This window comes from Limanda limanda, chromosome 8, assembly GCF_963576545.1.
Source record: "Limanda limanda chromosome 8, fLimLim1.1, whole genome shotgun sequence".
In the NCBI taxonomy this organism is placed as follows: domain Eukaryota; kingdom Metazoa; phylum Chordata; class Actinopteri; order Pleuronectiformes; family Pleuronectidae; genus Limanda; species Limanda limanda.
Window position 1 is genome coordinate 13,604,250 of NC_083643.1, and position 17,617 is coordinate 13,621,866.

General features: G+C 41.8%; 1 protein-coding gene across 1 annotated transcript; it reads left to right on the plus strand.

The window, feature by feature from the left end:
• The first annotated feature begins 3,991 nt into the window (after positions 1–3,991).
• On the plus strand, positions 3,992–16,859 carry ano2a (anoctamin 2a). Its single transcript, XM_061076794.1, has 27 exons — positions 3,992–4,147; positions 4,289–4,579; positions 6,164–6,262; positions 6,412–6,584; positions 6,787–6,841; positions 6,929–6,980; positions 7,128–7,183; positions 7,495–7,542; positions 8,073–8,137; positions 8,658–8,792; positions 8,896–9,056; positions 9,413–9,495; positions 10,170–10,181; positions 10,472–10,546; positions 10,637–10,693; positions 11,247–11,321; positions 11,691–11,892; positions 12,555–12,666; positions 12,754–12,811; positions 12,891–12,991; positions 13,081–13,244; positions 13,353–13,505; positions 13,750–13,802; positions 14,626–14,804; positions 14,932–15,037; positions 15,510–16,089; positions 16,192–16,859. Exons 1-27 carry the CDS (start codon positions 4,019–4,021, stop codon positions 16,857–16,859), a joined length of 3,942 nt encoding a protein of 1,313 aa, XP_060932777.1. The 5' UTR covers positions 3,992–4,018.
• Positions 16,860–17,617: the final 758 nt, after the last annotated feature.

Genomic DNA, 17,617 nt, shown 5'->3' on the forward strand with positions numbered 1-17,617 from the left:
AAGGATTTAATATATTTATAGTATAAACAATAATTGAGACAACAGGAGGGTATAGGCATGGTTCAGTTTCAGATAAGCTCTTGTGGGCACACACACACACACACACACACACACACACACACACACACACACACACACACACACACACACACACACACACACAAATCACACCTTCCTCTCCTCCCATGTGGATCGGTCAGGGAATTAGCCACCCTGTGCGCGCACGCGTTAAGCCAGGGGTTTCCGGGAGCGCGCGCGGATTGTCTACCATCTCAGCCCCTTTGCCAGGCTGCGCACCTCGCGAGTCTTATCATCCGTTTCCATTTCCAAGAACTGATCCTCCACGAGCACTGGTGAGTCCACCTTTTCGATCACTTGTATTACAAAGTAAAACGACAATAAGGATAAAAACTGCGCTCTTCCTCATCTTCACCGCTGTCGTTGTCCTATTTTGGGGACTCTTCTCTTTTTGGAATTACGCACTGACATATTTGGAGTAAGCTGCTCGTGTGTTCACTTCTCAATAACAAAGCTCGACCTTAAAACCAGCTTTTCCCATTTGAATCCTCTGGTGGCTGCAGCGCTGTGCGTCAGGCTGCTGGAGCCTTTTCTCCCAACCTGTCATCTGTGCGCACACGACTTTTACGCACAGGAGCGTTTTATTAAACACATTTGTCGAAAACTGCATCACTTGACAACTGGATGGAGATTAATTAGCCCGAATGAAAATCAATTAGTCTGATGAAGTCGGTGCTGTGGATGGGTTTGTCCCCAAAAAATGAAAACTCAGACCAAGTGAAAGTTGGGTGTGAGTCCAAGTCTAGTTGTTGACTGGTTTGACAAATTGAAAGTGTTTGTGTGTGCGTTTGTTGGAGTTGTGTGCTCCTGATGTAATATTAGAAAGGTGTTTAAATTAGCAATGAATAATGTGCTGTTCTCCAGGAGAGACAGTATTATACCACTCCCCTGTGGTGGTGTGGGTTCAGCTGACCCTCCAACCTCTGGTGCTGAGCTGTCAGCAAGCTTACAGACTTTTAAGCCCCGCGCTGAGACGCACACTTGGACTCATTTGAGCACTCCACTTGTGCATGGAGGAACAGGCAAGGGGGAAATACACAAAGAACCCAAAACATGAGACACAATGTGGTCTGTGTGGTCACATAGTGGAACTTTGATGGGTCTCTTTCTTCCAGTACTCCTAAACTATGTGCATTAAGCAGAAATACATGAGAACTACAAATGGAAGATGCTAACTAATGTACTGAAATAGTTGGTGTATTATATAATGACTGCATTGTAGGATCTGCTATGGCAAGAGCTTTGGTGCACTTCGATTATTTTCCTTGTCCATATAAAAGATAATGGCAAACAATGGGAAAGTGAGTTGCTGATTTGGTTTTTCAAATATTTAGTCCATTATTTAACGATGTAGAAGTCGTTTTCCGATCTAAAAGAAGAATCAAGAGAGATCTGGCCAAGAGAGTGTCATAGAAACAATGGAGAAGCCTCATGAACAGTCTGTGAAAATGCTACAAGAATATAGACAATATCCAGATAAGAAGCACAAGCAAGACAAGAAGTATGAATTACTAAAAATCACAATACATTAAGAGCAAGATTCTTTAAACTGATCTCACAATATATGATTTGTACCTTCAGTTTCATTCTATATATTTATATAAATGTGTAAGGAATGGTCGTTTATCCTTCATGTTCTTGTGAGAGTTAAAGTTTAGTGTCTGCAAACTGCACATTGATATTGATAATGATGTTTGACAGTCTTGAAGGCTCAGTAATTAGCTAACGCACCACACATTGAACTTGAGGCTTTAACGTCTCATGGGATAAACAAACCTCAATGTTTCAACTAACTCTGTCGCTGTGGGACTCAAATTATCTGCTGTTTTTTTTCTAAATTATCTTCTATTTTGTAAAGTAACCCATCCTCTTTTAAAAAAATATTCCAGTCCTGTTCTGATTTGTCTGAATTACTCACGATGAGGCGTCATTAACGAGAGCTGGACATCGCTCTTTAAGACGATAACACAAAAATCCTTGAAAAACACATTTTAAAATGTAACTCTGTTCTATTTGGATTCAGAATTTATATAAAGTCCTTGCTGGACTGAAGCTTAAGTGGCATATTTCCTGTTTCCATTTTGGCTGTGTGTTTGCTAACACATGGTAACCGGGGATTACGGTGGATGTGTGTGGACATGTGTAAGGGGATTGACTGCTGAAGGCCTCTATGTGTTGTGTGTACAGTGTTTGGTCGTCTGTTGTTGGCGTATTTACATGTCTCACAGCTCCCCCGCGGTCTGGGGCCACGACAACATGTCGCCCCACTGTTCCATGCGATCCTCCTCACTCAGTGACACATTGAGACGAGTGAATCTCTTTAGTACGTGTCATATAATGTTAAAAATACAAATGTTTCACGTGTCTTAGTAGAATTATAGGTGTCGGATCAGTTCAATAATTCGGGCGTCAAACAGTTTGATCACTAAGAATCACGTAAATACATTTTCCTATTTATCCACTTGAGAGACAGAGGCTTTAGAAAATGTAAATCATGTAGCCACGTTTTCATTCTGCAGTGCCCGACAGGTTGTTGGTAAAAAACATTTAGAATAATAATAGACACATGTAGGACTGAATCAAAGACTGTACGACATATAAAAAACATAAGCAATGGCACAAAGCACCAATACAAATTAGTGAATAAAAATGTGAGTCTTGTAGATAGAGCCATGATCAACCTCTAACAAACATGAGATCAACAAATGAATTAAATGTCTCTAGGATCTTTATCTTATCTTTAGGAGCATTTGCATGAAAGTTGTTTTGGCTGTAGAGGATTAATCAAAAATATCAGTGTTCTTCATAATCAAATGAGTATGAAACTAACCTAAACTAACTTTAATCTATCCATATCTCCAGTGTCATTATCTAGTTTGTTGTTTCTGAGTTCAACAAACATTTGAGAGATTGTATTACAAAAATTAAGAAGATTAGCTGTGTCGTTTTGTGATTCAAATATTTTTTAATAATTACAAAAACAGCTCCATATTTTATGTGTGTGAGTCTGGAGGGATACGCAGTGTGAGATTTAACCACTCAGTAACGTTTCATCTCTAAAAGAATGAGCCAAGTCACCAAATTACCCCAACAGATTGTAAACTGTGCCGCTTGGATTGCAGCGGGAGCTTAATCTGAGCCCACAGCTTCCATTGGGTCAAAAAGAGACGAAACAGCTTAACTTTGGCTACGATTTGATCTGTCGGTCTAAAACACACATTACTCTGATTTTTCACACATGGTATTCGACAATGAAATCAACCTGAAACCTTCGGATCTACATATCGCCGGCTCATTATAAATCTGAATAATAAGTCTTCATTTTATATATTTATATGGTCATTTATGTATTATCTGTATTTTATGTGTCTCTAAAGCTGAGGTTTGGAATCCTGAGGGCTCTGCAGATGTTGAACTAATGCAAACACATTTCTGCAACAGTTCTTTTCTCATGATTTGTTCATTATTATAAGTAGAATTATGAGTGAGTTTCTCGTATGTATTAATTGATATGTTCAGAAAAAATACATAATTGCATGTTGTAATGTAGTAAAATTAACTCTAAGAAGTTGAATTCCTTTCATTAGGAAAAGCATACTAACAGTCAGATTTAATAAGTGATAGGACTTTAAAAAAAACAGTAACTGGTAAGGAAACATTTACTTTGGAATTTGCTCCACAGTTGTGGTTTTTTTACATTACATTACAGAACAGAACAGAATTTATTCTTAAAAATCTGACAGATTGCTTCGAAGGGGTCACAGGTCAGAAGGTTTTGGGACCCCTGTGCTGACATAATAAAATCCTGCTGGGATCAATGGTTCTCCCTTTATCAGAAACATGTTTTTTGCCCAGCTTCTAGATATTGACCTCCTGTTCTTCTCTCCATGTGCTGACAGAGGGATGAAACGGAAAAGAGCGTATACCTGTCACTACAGAAATGAGTGAGTCGTCGTCAGTTCATTCTGTGAAGCTTCTCTCGTTGGCCCGCTCACTGTCCGGGCTCGGGCTCGACGCCGCCAATGGAGGCGCCATCGTCCCACCTGACGTCCAGGACCCCCCTCACCCGGTACAGACACCTCTCACTGTAAACACTCATCCTGTGACATCCTGCTCCCTGACCGAACCCACTTGGAGCGTTGCCTGTCTGTCTCACTTACATCTTCATTAATCACCTGTGTGTGTTTGTGTGTGTGTCTGTGTGTGTCAGGATTCCGGCATTGAACTAGGCCCTGGGCTTTTTTTCTCTGATGGCAAGAGGAAAGTTGACTACGTCCTTTGCTACAAATTCAAGAAAAGGCGATCCTCCAAGGCACGCCTCTCCATTGTGTCCAATGGGAGTATACCAATAGTGATCCCGGGTCAATGGGATACGGATGCAGAGGCACCTTCAGGAGATGTGGAGGAGTCGAAGCTGTCCGAGGAGGAGAAGGCTTTAATGAGGGAGGAGTTTGAGGCGGGACTGCTGGATGCTGGACTACAGATAGAGCGCGATAGAGAGGTATGTATTTGATATTTTTATATTACAGCACTTTCAGCATGATTATTTTTCCATCTGCTGCATGGAAATTTATGGGTCAGCCCTTGAGCGACCTCAAATCCTCTGACTGGATGGCTGCCAAACAGGTGGAGGATCAGACTGGGTCTGTTGTCTCAGCTCACACTCGTACCTAATTAAAGACCGAACTTAATAATCTCACAGGACAATATGATAATATAACAATAACATCAATAATAAGAATAAGAATAATAACCAGAAATGTGTCGCCTGTCACTTTGCCATGTGCTCTACAGTGTGTTCCATTGGCTGCATGTGTTGTTTTTTTGTGTGTGTGTGTACATTTGTGTGCATGAATCTTTGTGTCTGTGTGCATTGTGAAACGCTTGCATGTTAAATCAGCTGCTGTTTTGGTTGAGGATTACGACCGCTGACCGAAAGTGTGAAGCCAAAGGCCAGATTATAGGACCTTATTAGAGAGTGATCCACTACTCGGAAGTATGTGTGCTGGCACATGGGCTAAGCATGGCCGGTGGGGGGGAGGATGGGGGGTTGTGATTAGAGGGTTTCATTTTGATTGAATGGGTGGAAGGACGTGCTCCGTGGTCACTGTATCAGTGTGTGTGGATCTGTTGCAGTCTGTCTGTGGCCAGATATGAACAGGCCAACGTTTAGAGAAGTGGACAGTGGAGGATTCAAGAGAATAAAGGGGCAGAAAATTTGCATGGTTTGGTTTTGCAGCCAAAGATTGTGGTCAAATGTCGGAGCATGTTTTCATCAATTCTCCTTTAAATAATCTTGCGATGATTTAATTGTATTTACGTCTTGTCTAATTGTAATATTAATATTTCTGATCAGTAACACGACAGGCGGTAAAGTGGGATGTCTGTGCTGAAGTGTTTGAAATAATGAATCCGAGGCAAACATTGTGAAGCTCTTTGCAAACCGCTATGGTTGAAAGGTGCTGTATAAATGTATTTCAGCTTTCATTTACCAATCTCATGCTGCAACTGAAAAAGTGCCGGTAAATTGCTGATGAAACACAATATCAGAGGTGTAGCAGCTGCTGTTTGAGCCGGTGCACTTGTACATGATCTGTGCTGAGGTCATTACTCTAATTTCATGGACAGGTTGTAATCCAGTGATTTAGCCTCTGCAACTGATTTTCACATGAAAAACTGAAAATTGAGTAAACTCTGATGATTATCAGGTACAGATCCCCACATGTAACACATTATTATGCAAATTTTAAAAAATACTTTGCATGTTCAAGGGTTTTCCAGGCTTGAAATAATGGGATTTTCTTCAGAAAGGCCTCAATGTATCACAAAGTCGTGTACTTACAGGTTTAGAGAAGGCTCATCTGGCTACCTCAGGACAAGTAGCAGCAGGAGTTTAATGCAAAGACGAAGAGTAAAGAAGACTCCGATAATCTATCCATATATGCTGCAGTCATAACACTGAAACAAATATTGTATATTGTATGCTCTGGTACAGGTGATGAAGTAATGCACACAGTGTTTCACATGTTTTGTGTGTTATTCATGTATATGTTTCCTACCAGTGTGTGTTATTATTTATGTGCAGAGGTCAAATGGATTCATCAGCTTCAGCCGGCTGCACATCCCGTGGCCCATACTCAGTCGAGAAGCAGAACTTCAGAAGATTAAAGTTGCTGTGAAGAAGGTCAGAAGTTTAAGTTATAGATATTGACGTTTAATATAACATGATCGAGTTGTTAATCAAAATGCTGTAGAATGTGACATAAGGAGAAACAAACCTGACTGAGTGGATTTAGATCCCGAAAAAACATGTGTGTGTTTTGAATCGATCAGAAGTGTGAGCTGCGGAAACGGACGGGCATCGCTGGGATTTGGGACTCCATTGTGAACAAAGTCAGCACGCCGTTTCAACCTAGCGTCCCAGAGTTTGACGTCCTCAGGGACTCGGAGACGCGCACCCACCTCAAAACCCTCAAACACCCTTTCATCCGAGACAAGCTTCACCTGTGAGTACCTGCTCTGAGTCGTCCTCTATGCTTCAGATACAATCCATCATACCTAAACGTGCAGCTCTCGCATAGATGAATCTGAAATTGAAATTGTATTATATATATATATATATGGTGCTGTGACTAGGAAACAAAAGAAACCATTTGATATCCACATGATGAGCTGCTAACTGTGACTGCCTCCTGCCATTTCCTGTAGGTATGACATCCAATCAACAGAAACATTATTTGATAACAACACGCGCAGCAGAATAGTGAGTCCACAAACACTTCCTCCAACTTTCTTTTTTTCTGTTTTGCAATCTTATGTGAGCTCACGTGATTCATATCATGCTTTCCAGGTGGCTGAGATTATCTCACGCACTACCTGCAGACAAACTATCCAAACCACTGGTGAGGTCTATTTCTTGCTGTGATTTTCCTCTTCATAATGTTGATGTGCTTCCCGTCAGTCTGGTTTAATGCTCTCCATATGCCGGCAGTCACACAACTGACTGTGTCAATGTCCACTGTGATACACTCAATCCTTTGTGTCACTAGGCATCAACTCGTTATTGGCTCGGGGTGTCTACGTATCGGCCTTCCCTCTGCATGATGTGAGTGCAGCAAAGATAACAACATCCCTGGAGACTGTGATGTTGCTGTTGTTGCTTTTTCTCATAAGCTCTTATCTATTAGATTTTTTTTGTTTGTTCCATGTTCTGTTAAAAAAAAAACATCTTATTGTTTCATGTTAGCAACATATTCGCTTTTTTTACGGAGATACTTGTGAAAAACAGGGGTATTTAAAAAAATGTTTATTGGATAATATCCCAAAATCGAATGTGCATCCATGTTGATGCATCAAACATGACATACTGTATAGAAATCGATCTCATTCACAGCGCCTGTCACCTCTTTTCTTCAGGGGTCGTTCACAAGGAGAGGACGGAAAGATCAGCGCAATGACAGACAGGTGAGTTGAGTGGCTTTGACATATGTGATTGACGAATTGTTCACATACAACCTACTGCATTTAGAGGATTTACTGGAGATATGATATTCATGCTTCTCGAGAGAGGGACAGACGACACTGTTAGAATCCAGATTTGTCCGTGACAAGTGATGTTGTTTTGTTAGGATTCAAATCTCAGTTGATTTTCAGACCTCTCAGAAACTGCACAAAATCAAGATAACAGTCAGCTACCAGGTTTATTACAATGACAAAGTAAAAAAAAACGATTAAACAAAACAACGCTAACCCGGTAGCTGAGAGTCTCTTTCTGAGCATCCAACAAATATAAATATTTGACTTTTGATAATTTGTTATTCATCTATAGAACATATCCATTAGTGTTCTCTGTGTCTGATTCCTCTCCCCTGAATATTTAATGATTGAACTGTTGTTAGCTGTTAATAACAGTTAATTGTTCATTGTTATCCCTATAATACATTATGGTTAATTTGTATCCCTGTACTATGATCGTGTGCTTGTGTTTCCTTCAGCTCCTGCATGAAGAATGGGCTAACTATGGAGTAATGCATAAATACCAGCCTGTGGACCTGATCAGGTACTTACTTCACACCTAAGTCCAGCCACAGCTTGTGATTGAATTGTTCAATATGGCAGCTACTATAAAACTGTTAGAGGGACCATGATCTTGCTGTTCAAAAGTGGGGCTAAGATGATGGGACTTAAGGAAAGGTGAAGGGCTTATTAACATCAAAGTAATTATTCTGTCGGGTTCAGGTTTAGTTCAGTGTGTTGAGTAGTTGTCAAGCAAGTCCTTCATATATAGATGAATAATTCATTATGATTAAATCTGACATCAGATTGGTTCCAGATGGAAGCTCACATTGTCTAAAATGGAAAGTACTGTATGTGTATTCTGAGGAGTGTAAAGTACTTGAATAAGAATTGACTCTTAAATTGTTTTGTAATTCCAGTTTTATTTATTCCCAGAGAACCATGAATTACAAACAAACTAAAAATCGTATCATGGACGGTAGTTTTAGATGATATGAAAAAGTTAAATCTGTGAACCTGTAAACCCATGCAGCTGTAGTTTACACATAACTTTATTTAAACAGGAAATACTTTGGAGAGCAGATTGGCTTGTACTTTGCCTGGCTGGGTGTTTATACTCAGCTCCTCATCCCTCCCTCTGTCCTGGGCATCATTGTCTTCCTGTACGGCATTTTCACTGTGGACGCCAATGTTCCGAGGTAGGCAGACACATTCACACATAGGCAGACGTATTCTCATCAAAAGCACATGTTATTATCATTGTTCATGCTATGATATTTTCCTCGTCCTCATTTTTTTCAGTCAGGAGACGTGTGACGACCACCTGAACATCACCATGTGTCCCCTGTGTGACGGAGTGTGTGACTACTGGCTTCTCAGCACCGTGTGCTCGCTGGCCCGAACCTCATACCTGTTTGACAATGGAGTCACTGTCCTCTTCGCTATTTTCATGTCTCTGTGGGGTAATATGCTTTCCTCATAATGAACCAATCAGTGTGGAGTGTGGGAAGAAGCCAGAGAGCCCAGAGGAAACTTGTGTAGACGCAGGGAATATAAGCCAATTCCAACTTTCCTTTAACGCAATAAAGCACATTTACATAAATAGTACATGTATAAATATATATCCTTTGCACTAGAAACAGAGCTGAATACAAATTAGGTCATGTTTATCATATCATAACCCTTTATTGAACAAGGACTACTTACTTTTTCACTATTTCTAAAACGTTATTGTTGTGTTTAGACATTGTTTTAAAAGTGCAGGTCTTTTTCATTTAGGTGATTTTCTTTATCCCTCCTTCTGTGTATCCTCTTGTAGCTGCCTGTTTCCTGGAGCACTGGAAAAGGCGGCAGATGTGTCTGAAACATACCTGGGACCTGACCAGCTTGGAGGATGAGGAGGTACAAAAATAGTTTTAAGATAGATAGAAGAATACTGTACTTAAACATACTGTTCAATCAACACACACAAACACACACACACAGACACACACGTTAATACCTATTTTTGAGAGTAAAGGCAGTCCAAGCCTTTGCTTGTTTTTCTTTGTCACATGATATAATATACATTTTAGCTGACTCTTTATTTTTCACCTTCTATTCTGGTATTAGCTGTGTTTGCTAAAGACCCAGGTCAGGCAAGGTGAGAACTTTAACCTCCCAGGTCAATGGTGACGCGGAGATCAGTTCTGGTTTAGTTTGCAGATTATCATTTATCTCAAAACAGAGAGCCCTACCCTCTAACTCACACACACACACACACACACACACACACACACACACACACACACACACACACACACACACACACACACACACACACACACACACACACACACACACACGCACACACACACACACGCACATATACACATACATGCAGTAACAGCCCCTCTTACCCTGTGAAGAGCTGTAATGGGATTGGTCAGTTCTTAAAACAGTACGGTTGCTGGATAAGGTGACGCAGCAGGGTCGCAACATTGACCCTCTGACCCTAATGCAACACTCTCTCTCTCTGTCTCTGTCTGTCTCTTTCTGTCTCTCTTTCCTTCTGTCTTTCTCCATGCTGCCTGAAGGAGCGAGTCCAGGTGGGCATGTTTCTCTACCCATATGCACTGCGTATTGCACATATATTAAATTCAAATTGCTAGCATATTAGGATGTGGTTTATCAAGCTGTGTCGTTATCAATATTTATTATAAGGGTTAGAAAGATGTAGATCAAAAGATGTATTGGTATTTATTCAATTTTTTTTTAAATAAAAGAGAGAACCTTGTTAAATCTAAAAGAAGGTAAATTGGGTCTTCTTGTTGTATGATGGTGATTATATTTCTGAATGTGATGCGCAAATGTCTAACGTGTGTTTGTTGGTCTGCAGGAGGAGCTGAGGCCTGAATATGAAGAAGCTCTGCAGGAGAAAAAAGCAAAGATGAAATCACAGGCGAAGAAGAAGGTATTTTCAGATGCAGTTTCATGACTTGTGACTCAAACTTCACTCCCTGTTTTTACCGACACGTTCTTTCCTGTGTGTTCTCTGGTGCAGTTGAACCAGGCTGGAGAGGGTGCAGACAGAGAGACGGAGCAGATGCTGGCCTCTCAGGTATCACTGCACCGTCCGGTGGGAGCTGCTGGTGGGAGGAGGAGGGTGAAAGGGCAGAGCTGGGGTTATATAAACGTGTTCCTCATTACACTAACACTGATCTAACGTCCTTAACTAGACGACTCTCTGAGATGGTAAACAAGAATATTGCTGACCGAGCAGATTTGGCAGCCCATCGCATGCGTCGACAATAAAAGTTGCAGTCAGACTGGGACTGTATGAGCTCATGTCTGCGCATGGAGAGGAAACCCCCTTCACCTGCTGCGGGTGGTTGAGTCCAAAGCTGCTTACCTGGCTGGGATTAGCCCAGATTACTGAAGGAGAGAGGAGAGGGAGGAGGGAGAGGAGGAAGGAGAGGGGATTTCTGTCCTTTCAGATGGCAAACATGTGCCTGGCAGAGAGAAAACATAAAGTCTGTGGGCAGAACATGTGATCAGCACGCCCCACCCCCCTCTGTGTGTATCCCTGTGCACTACACACTGTACCCACACAACTCATATACCAATATGTTTGTTATTGTGTACCAAATTAATTTTCATGTTCTTCCTCACAGCTAGAGCCTGAGTCTCTGGACATTGAGGATCACCTGTCAGGTTTCTTCATCAATGTCTCCACAATACTGCTACTGGTACTGTATATTATACATAAACATTTATTATTTTATATTTATTATATATATTTGTAATTATTATTATTATAATGTTTTAACAACACACAATATTTCATGACTGTGGTCATTTTTATGCAGATATCACAAGGCTTTTTTTCGCATTATAAAAATATTTGTCAGTTTATAGACATGTGTTATTTATCCCCATGATTTCCTCACAGTTATTATATCCATTAATTTCTCACAGTAGCTATTCTCATTTATTACTTGGTCCAATTGAATCTAACAGAATGCTGAAAATAAATATAAAAAAAACACTAATATTCCTCCAGATAGAAATATCGAACCTTTGTGAGGTGTGTAACTGTGTCTTTCCTGTGTACTCAGATCTTCGTGACCTTCTCGGCTGTGTTTGGGGTGGCGGTTTACCGAATCTGCATGTTGAGCGTGTGGTCCATGAACCCGGATCCTGAGGCCAAGGCCAGCGTGAGGATGACCGTCACGACCACGGGCATCATCCTCAACATGCTGGTGGTTCTGGTGCTGGAGGAGGTTTATGGAGCGATCGCTGTGTGGCTCACTGAACTGGGTATTGTATTTTGTACATGTTAGCAAACAAAAATGTATGACTACAAAATAGTATATGTTTGATCATTCCTGAAAAAGAATAGGAAGTTAACAAACAAGAATAAAGTATGTGTGCATTAATTTTCTACATGTGTATGGTGTATCTGAAGATACAGTAGGCTAATATGTTACCCGAAAAGCATTTGTCAGTGATACTTTTCACATTTTTGTATCATAAGTGTTTTTCTTTAAGATTCTTAACTGATGTCATGGTTAGGTGTGGTTCATAACCTGAAACTCGACATGGGAATCTAATAAAATCTAACAATTTAATTTTCATTTATTTAATATATACTTTTTATGTGTATTATATATTATATGTTAGGCTTATTCAGAACAGAGATGCAATGAAATTATTTTTAAAACTCTACAACCCAGATTGTTTCAATGTCAAAGGCCATATTAACTGATTAAGAAGGATAATTGTGAGTGAAACAACCATCAAATAAAGGTGTTTGTAATATGATGATGAGGATGATGATAGTGAGGAACATGATGATGATGATGATGATGATGATGATGATGATGATGATGATGATGATGATGATGATGATGATGATGATGATGATGATGATGATGATGATGAGGATGAGGATGATGATCTTATACTCATTGCTCCGACAGAACTCCCGAAGACAAAGGAAGAATTTGAAGAGCGGCTGATCTTCAAGTCTTTCTTTCTCAAATCCATGAACTCCTTTGCACCTATTTTCTATGTGGCCTTCTTCAAGGGCAGGTGTGTGTCTCTGTCTTTCATTCGTCTTCACTCATCATCCTTTGACTCTTGTTCCTCATCATGTGACTCGGTCTTCTCCTTGTACAGGTTTGCTGGGCGGCCTGGTGATTATGTTTACGTCTTTGGACATTATCGAATGGAGGAAGTGGGTTCACATACACATGTTAATCATTGTGTACATTTGCGCTGAGTCTTGTAGTAAATTCGTGTTTTATGCTCCACAGTGTGCTCCTCCAGGCTGCCTCATTGAGCTTTGCATCCAGCTCAGCATGATCATGCTTGGGAAGCAGCTGATTCAAAATAACGTCTTTGAGGTCCTCATACCGTACGTATATTTTTAATCATCAAGGTTTTACCCTATGATGTCTTTGCTGGGACTCTATGGTCAATGTGTTTTTGCATTTTGTTTTGCAGTAAGCTGAAAAAGATGTACAGAACAATGCAGGAGGAAAAAGGAAAGAAAAGAGCAGCAGAAAATGAGGAGAATGAAGCAGAAGAGAGGAGACCAAAACAACAGTTTGACAAAGATTTCACTCTTGAACCATTTGAGGGTGTCACCCCCGAGTACATGGAGATGAGTGAGTCTCTCCACATCTCTCTTCTGTCTTTTATTCACTTACTCAACTGCTCCTGGAGTAACACAATGTATCTTCAACCCTCTCTGTGTGTATGTGTGTTTTTTGCAGTTATCCAGTACGGGTTTGTGTCTCTGTTCGTGGCCTCCTTCCCGCTGGCACCAGCGTTTGCTCTGCTCAACAACGTTATCGAGATTCGCCTCGACGCTGCAAAGTTCGTCACAGAGATCCGGCGGCCCGATTCTGTGAGGTGTAAAGACATAGGTACAGATCACACGCGATACATCACGTCTTCTCTGTCAGTGTCTGTGTGAATTTCTGTCCTGTGACTTTTAATCACTTTCTTTTTCTTTACTCCACTCTGCCCCTTTTTTTGTCTCTTTGTCTGTCTGTCTGTTCGTCCGTCTGCTTGTCTGACTTCCTGCCTGTCACACACCACACTCACACACATGAAAACACACCCTTTCCTTTCCCTCTTTCTCTCTTATAATGCACACGCTTCCTCCAGGGGTTTGGTACAACATTCTCTGTGGAATCAGCAAGTTCTCTGTCATTACCAATGTAAGTGTGTGTGTGTGTGTGTGTGTGTGTGTGTGTGTGTGTGTGTGTGTGTGTGTGTGTGTGTGTGTGTGTGTGTGTGTGTGTGTGTGTGTGTGTGTGTGTGTGTGTGTGTGTGCGTGCGTGCATGGGTGCGTGTTTGTGTGTGTATTGACAAGAGATTGCCTCAGGAGGTAGAGCAGGAGGGGTGGGTACCAATATGAAGGCTGGTGGTTTAATTCCTACAACATACCAAATGTCTGTGTGAATGGTCAGTGATGACAAAAAGCGCTGTGTATGAATGTGTAGCTGTGCATGAATGTGTGTGAAACACTTAAATACAACCCATTTACAGTATCCACATGTAAATAAATGTTAATAAATGCATTCATTGATTTTTTATTACCTCATCAAATACATCTTATATAACCTATGGGTCAGAGCACTCAGGATGTTAGGCAGCAAGATTTATCACGATAAGATGTGGCCTCTGGGATATACAAAATAACTCTTCATAGGTCAAACATTAATTTCTAAGCCCCTGAAGGATGGGTAACAAATATGAATAGTATCAGTGTAAATTATATGACACCAAACAAAAAATCCATCCTTTGATTTTTGCTTTGATCTCAGGGGTACAGCAGTATCACAAGAGACATGGAGAGACATCATGTAATGTTTGGTAGAAGTATTAAATTTGTATTAGATGTTGTTATTGACGTTCCATTATTTGCCTTAATGAATGGTGCATTAGCTGTTAATGAGCTCTAGTGCCATGAGTACATGGTTATGTGTTATTTATATGCTACTACAGTGCTGTTAATCCCATCCTTTGTTTTCTACTCAGGCGTTTGTCATCTCCTTCACGTCAGAGTTCGTTCCCCGAATGGTTTACCAGTACATGTACAGTGTGAATGGCACCATGAACGGCTACACCGAGCACTCGCTGTCCTACTTTAATGTCAGCAACTTCCCAGTGGGCACCGCACCCACCCCCACCCTCATCTCAGGAGTCGCCATGTGCAGGTCAGAGTGACTCTCTTGACCTTGACCTACCTACCTTCGAAGCATTTTTCCTGATCTGTAATCACCTTAGTTCATGTTATCCTTTGTGTGCCTCCTCACTAATACCCAGATTGTTTGTGTTTTTCAGGTATAAGGACTACAGAGACCCACCATGGGCATCAGACGCCTACACCTTCTCAAAACAGTACTGGTCTGTCCTGGCAGCAAAACTAGCCTTTGTAATATTCTTCCAGGTAAGACATTTTTTATCATGTTATACAACTGTGGCTTTGTTATCGTCTGAAAATGGTGGTGGTCTCTGATCCCTAAGTCTTTCTTTAAAAAATCCCATTTGCTTTGTGTATTTCTTCAGTGGTTTAAAAATTTCTGTAAACAAATCACAGACTGTTTATAAAGATTGATGACTGGACTGCTCTCCAAAACTGAGGCCAAAGCATCTTGATCGCCTCCTGGTGGCAGACTGCAGTATGGATCGTATATACTATGAAACAAACCCGATCTTACTTCAAGAATTTGTGATACCTCAGATTTGAAGGGAGGCTCTGATCACACATGTTATGTGACATGAGGCCAGGGAGGCTATGTTGCTAAAAACAGTGTCTGATGGCAACCATGACTGAAAAAGTATATCTGTTAATGGAAGCCCTGAATTTAAAAGTGACATCTGTCCTGAGTGTAACTTACCTCTTCTCTATTTCCCTACAGAACCTCGCCATGTTCCTCAGCATGTTGGTCGCCTGGATGATCCCAGACGTGCCGCGCTCGCTGAGGGAACAGCTGAAGAAAGAGAACATGATGCTGATGGAGTTTCTGCTGAATCAAGACCAGGAAGCTTGTGCCAAATCCCCTATGCCTAAACGCTCCATCCCCTACTTCCCTCCCAACATAGACATTGTGGTAGAGGAGCCTCAAGAAGAGCAAGGGGAAGAGGAGGAGGAGGAGGAGGAAGAGAATAGGGAGGAGGAAGAGGCGATTGAGGTCAATGTGGAGGAACCAAGAGAGAGGAGGGACAGTGATCCAGAGGTTGGAAAGACGTTCAGAGAAGTTGAAGAAAATAGACAAATAGAGAGCGAAGGTGAAGCAGAGGATGACGCGGGAGAGATGGATGGGGGAGGAAAGGGTGAAGATGGAGAACGAAATGAGGATTGTGGAAAGGGAGATGCTGAGCAAGAGGAGGTGGAGGATAAAGAGGAAGAAGGACAAAAAAAAGAAGAAGAGAATGAGGCAGATGAGATGTATTTTAGCGTTGATCTGGACAGCATCATGAGCGAGCTGGGCCTGCTAGGTGAGAGGATGGCCATTACATTTGCTTTACATTTTGTTAGATAGAGTTAACTAAGCTGTCTTATTTATGTCCACCCATTCTTTTTCTTTTCTTATCATGTAGATGAGGAACCGTCGATGAGCAAAGCTATGGACACAGGGTTTCCTCGTTCAGGCTCCAAACAGGAATACCAGAGGGAGCCGGAGCCTCCATCACATCCGACATCTCAGAGAGGCTCCTGTGAGAGCGTGAAGGCCTCTGGTGCTGATGGTACACCACCAGATACAAACACATCGCTCTTCTCACTGATCGCTCCTCCTCCCAGAGAGCCAGGCTCACAGGCGAAGGCTCGTTGCTCCACCCTGCCTTCCCTTCACAGAGGGGCCGAGGCCTGCTACAGCCTGCCGAGGCCCAGCCACTCCACCAGCCTCACCAGGTTTCAGGCCTCACTCGCTCCTATGATTCCCCTGCAGGAGTTGTCGCTGTCTGCCTCGTCCAGCCCGTTCTCTCCCCGGTGCACTCCAGTGTCACCTTCAGCCACACAGTCCCCATCAGTCAACTCTGAGTCCCCACAGCACAAAGCCCCCAGCGAACTGTTTGTGCTGAAGGGCCCTCCAGCCCAAAAGCCACGCTCCAGAGGCAAAGCCCGGTGCTCCACCCTGCCGCCGCGACAAAGAGCCCCGAGTCCAGACGAGCACTCCACCAAGCCTAGCCACTCCACCAGCTTCACCAAGCTGGAAGGCCGCATCCCCCCCTCTCCGAGTGAACTGAAGCGCAACTCGCTGATATGAGGAGAGCTTGAAGGGACAGAGGGTGAGAGAGGGAGGAGGAGGAGCCTCTCCTGTCTGTGCCTGGAGCCTCACCCCTGAAGAGAGACCATCCAGATCGATGGACCTCCTTTCTATCCTCTTAATGTTCACTGAGATGTTCCTATACCGCTCAGTGGTTTAGGGCTGATCCTGACAAGGGAGGTGCTGGACAATTCAGAGAAAGACTGCTCTGAAACTCCCTTTGCTTTGCCCAAAGAAATCACCTCTTCAACATTAATTATTTTTACTCTTTTCTCGATTTTTGGTTGATTTGTTATTGCCCCCAGCTCACATACTCACTAGCCACAGCTCCTCTGTTATTTTCAGTCCTATACCTGCAGCAGTGCTGCCGTGTAGACCAGAGGAAGACGGATATGTATACGGCACAGTTAGTCTCACCAAATAATGCTTGTAGATCGACTGTTTATTTTTAGAGGTTTTGATATATAAAAAAATGTGAAAAATTATAATAAAAGAAGAACATATTTTTGATATCTGGTTTTTCATTTTGAACTCTCAAACCTAAATGAGTGGTACACCTGCATCTTGTGTACAGAAAAGTAGAAAAACTGCAAGATGAATTTATTGAAGTTAAGAAATCCTCCATATCATATGAGGTCACAAAGTGACAAACTGTGTCCAGATATTCAGAGATGACAACGCAACAATGAAAAACACAACAACAACAATAGCACAATATTCATAACGTGTCTGTAGTAAATCTCTACTGGGAGATTTAA

Coding starts and splice junctions, on each gene's coding strand:
- ano2a (XM_061076794.1), top strand. CDS start 4,019: ATGAGTGAGTCGTCGTCAGTTCATTCTGTGAAGCTTCTCTCGTTGGCC. Junction 7,184..7,494: donor CGGCCTTCCCTCTGCATGAT/GTGAGTGCAGCA, acceptor TCTTTTCTTCAG/GGGTCGTTCACAAGGAGAGG. Junction 14,805..14,931: donor TCAGGAGTCGCCATGTGCAG/GTCAGAGTGACT, acceptor TGTGTTTTTCAG/GTATAAGGACTACAGAGACC.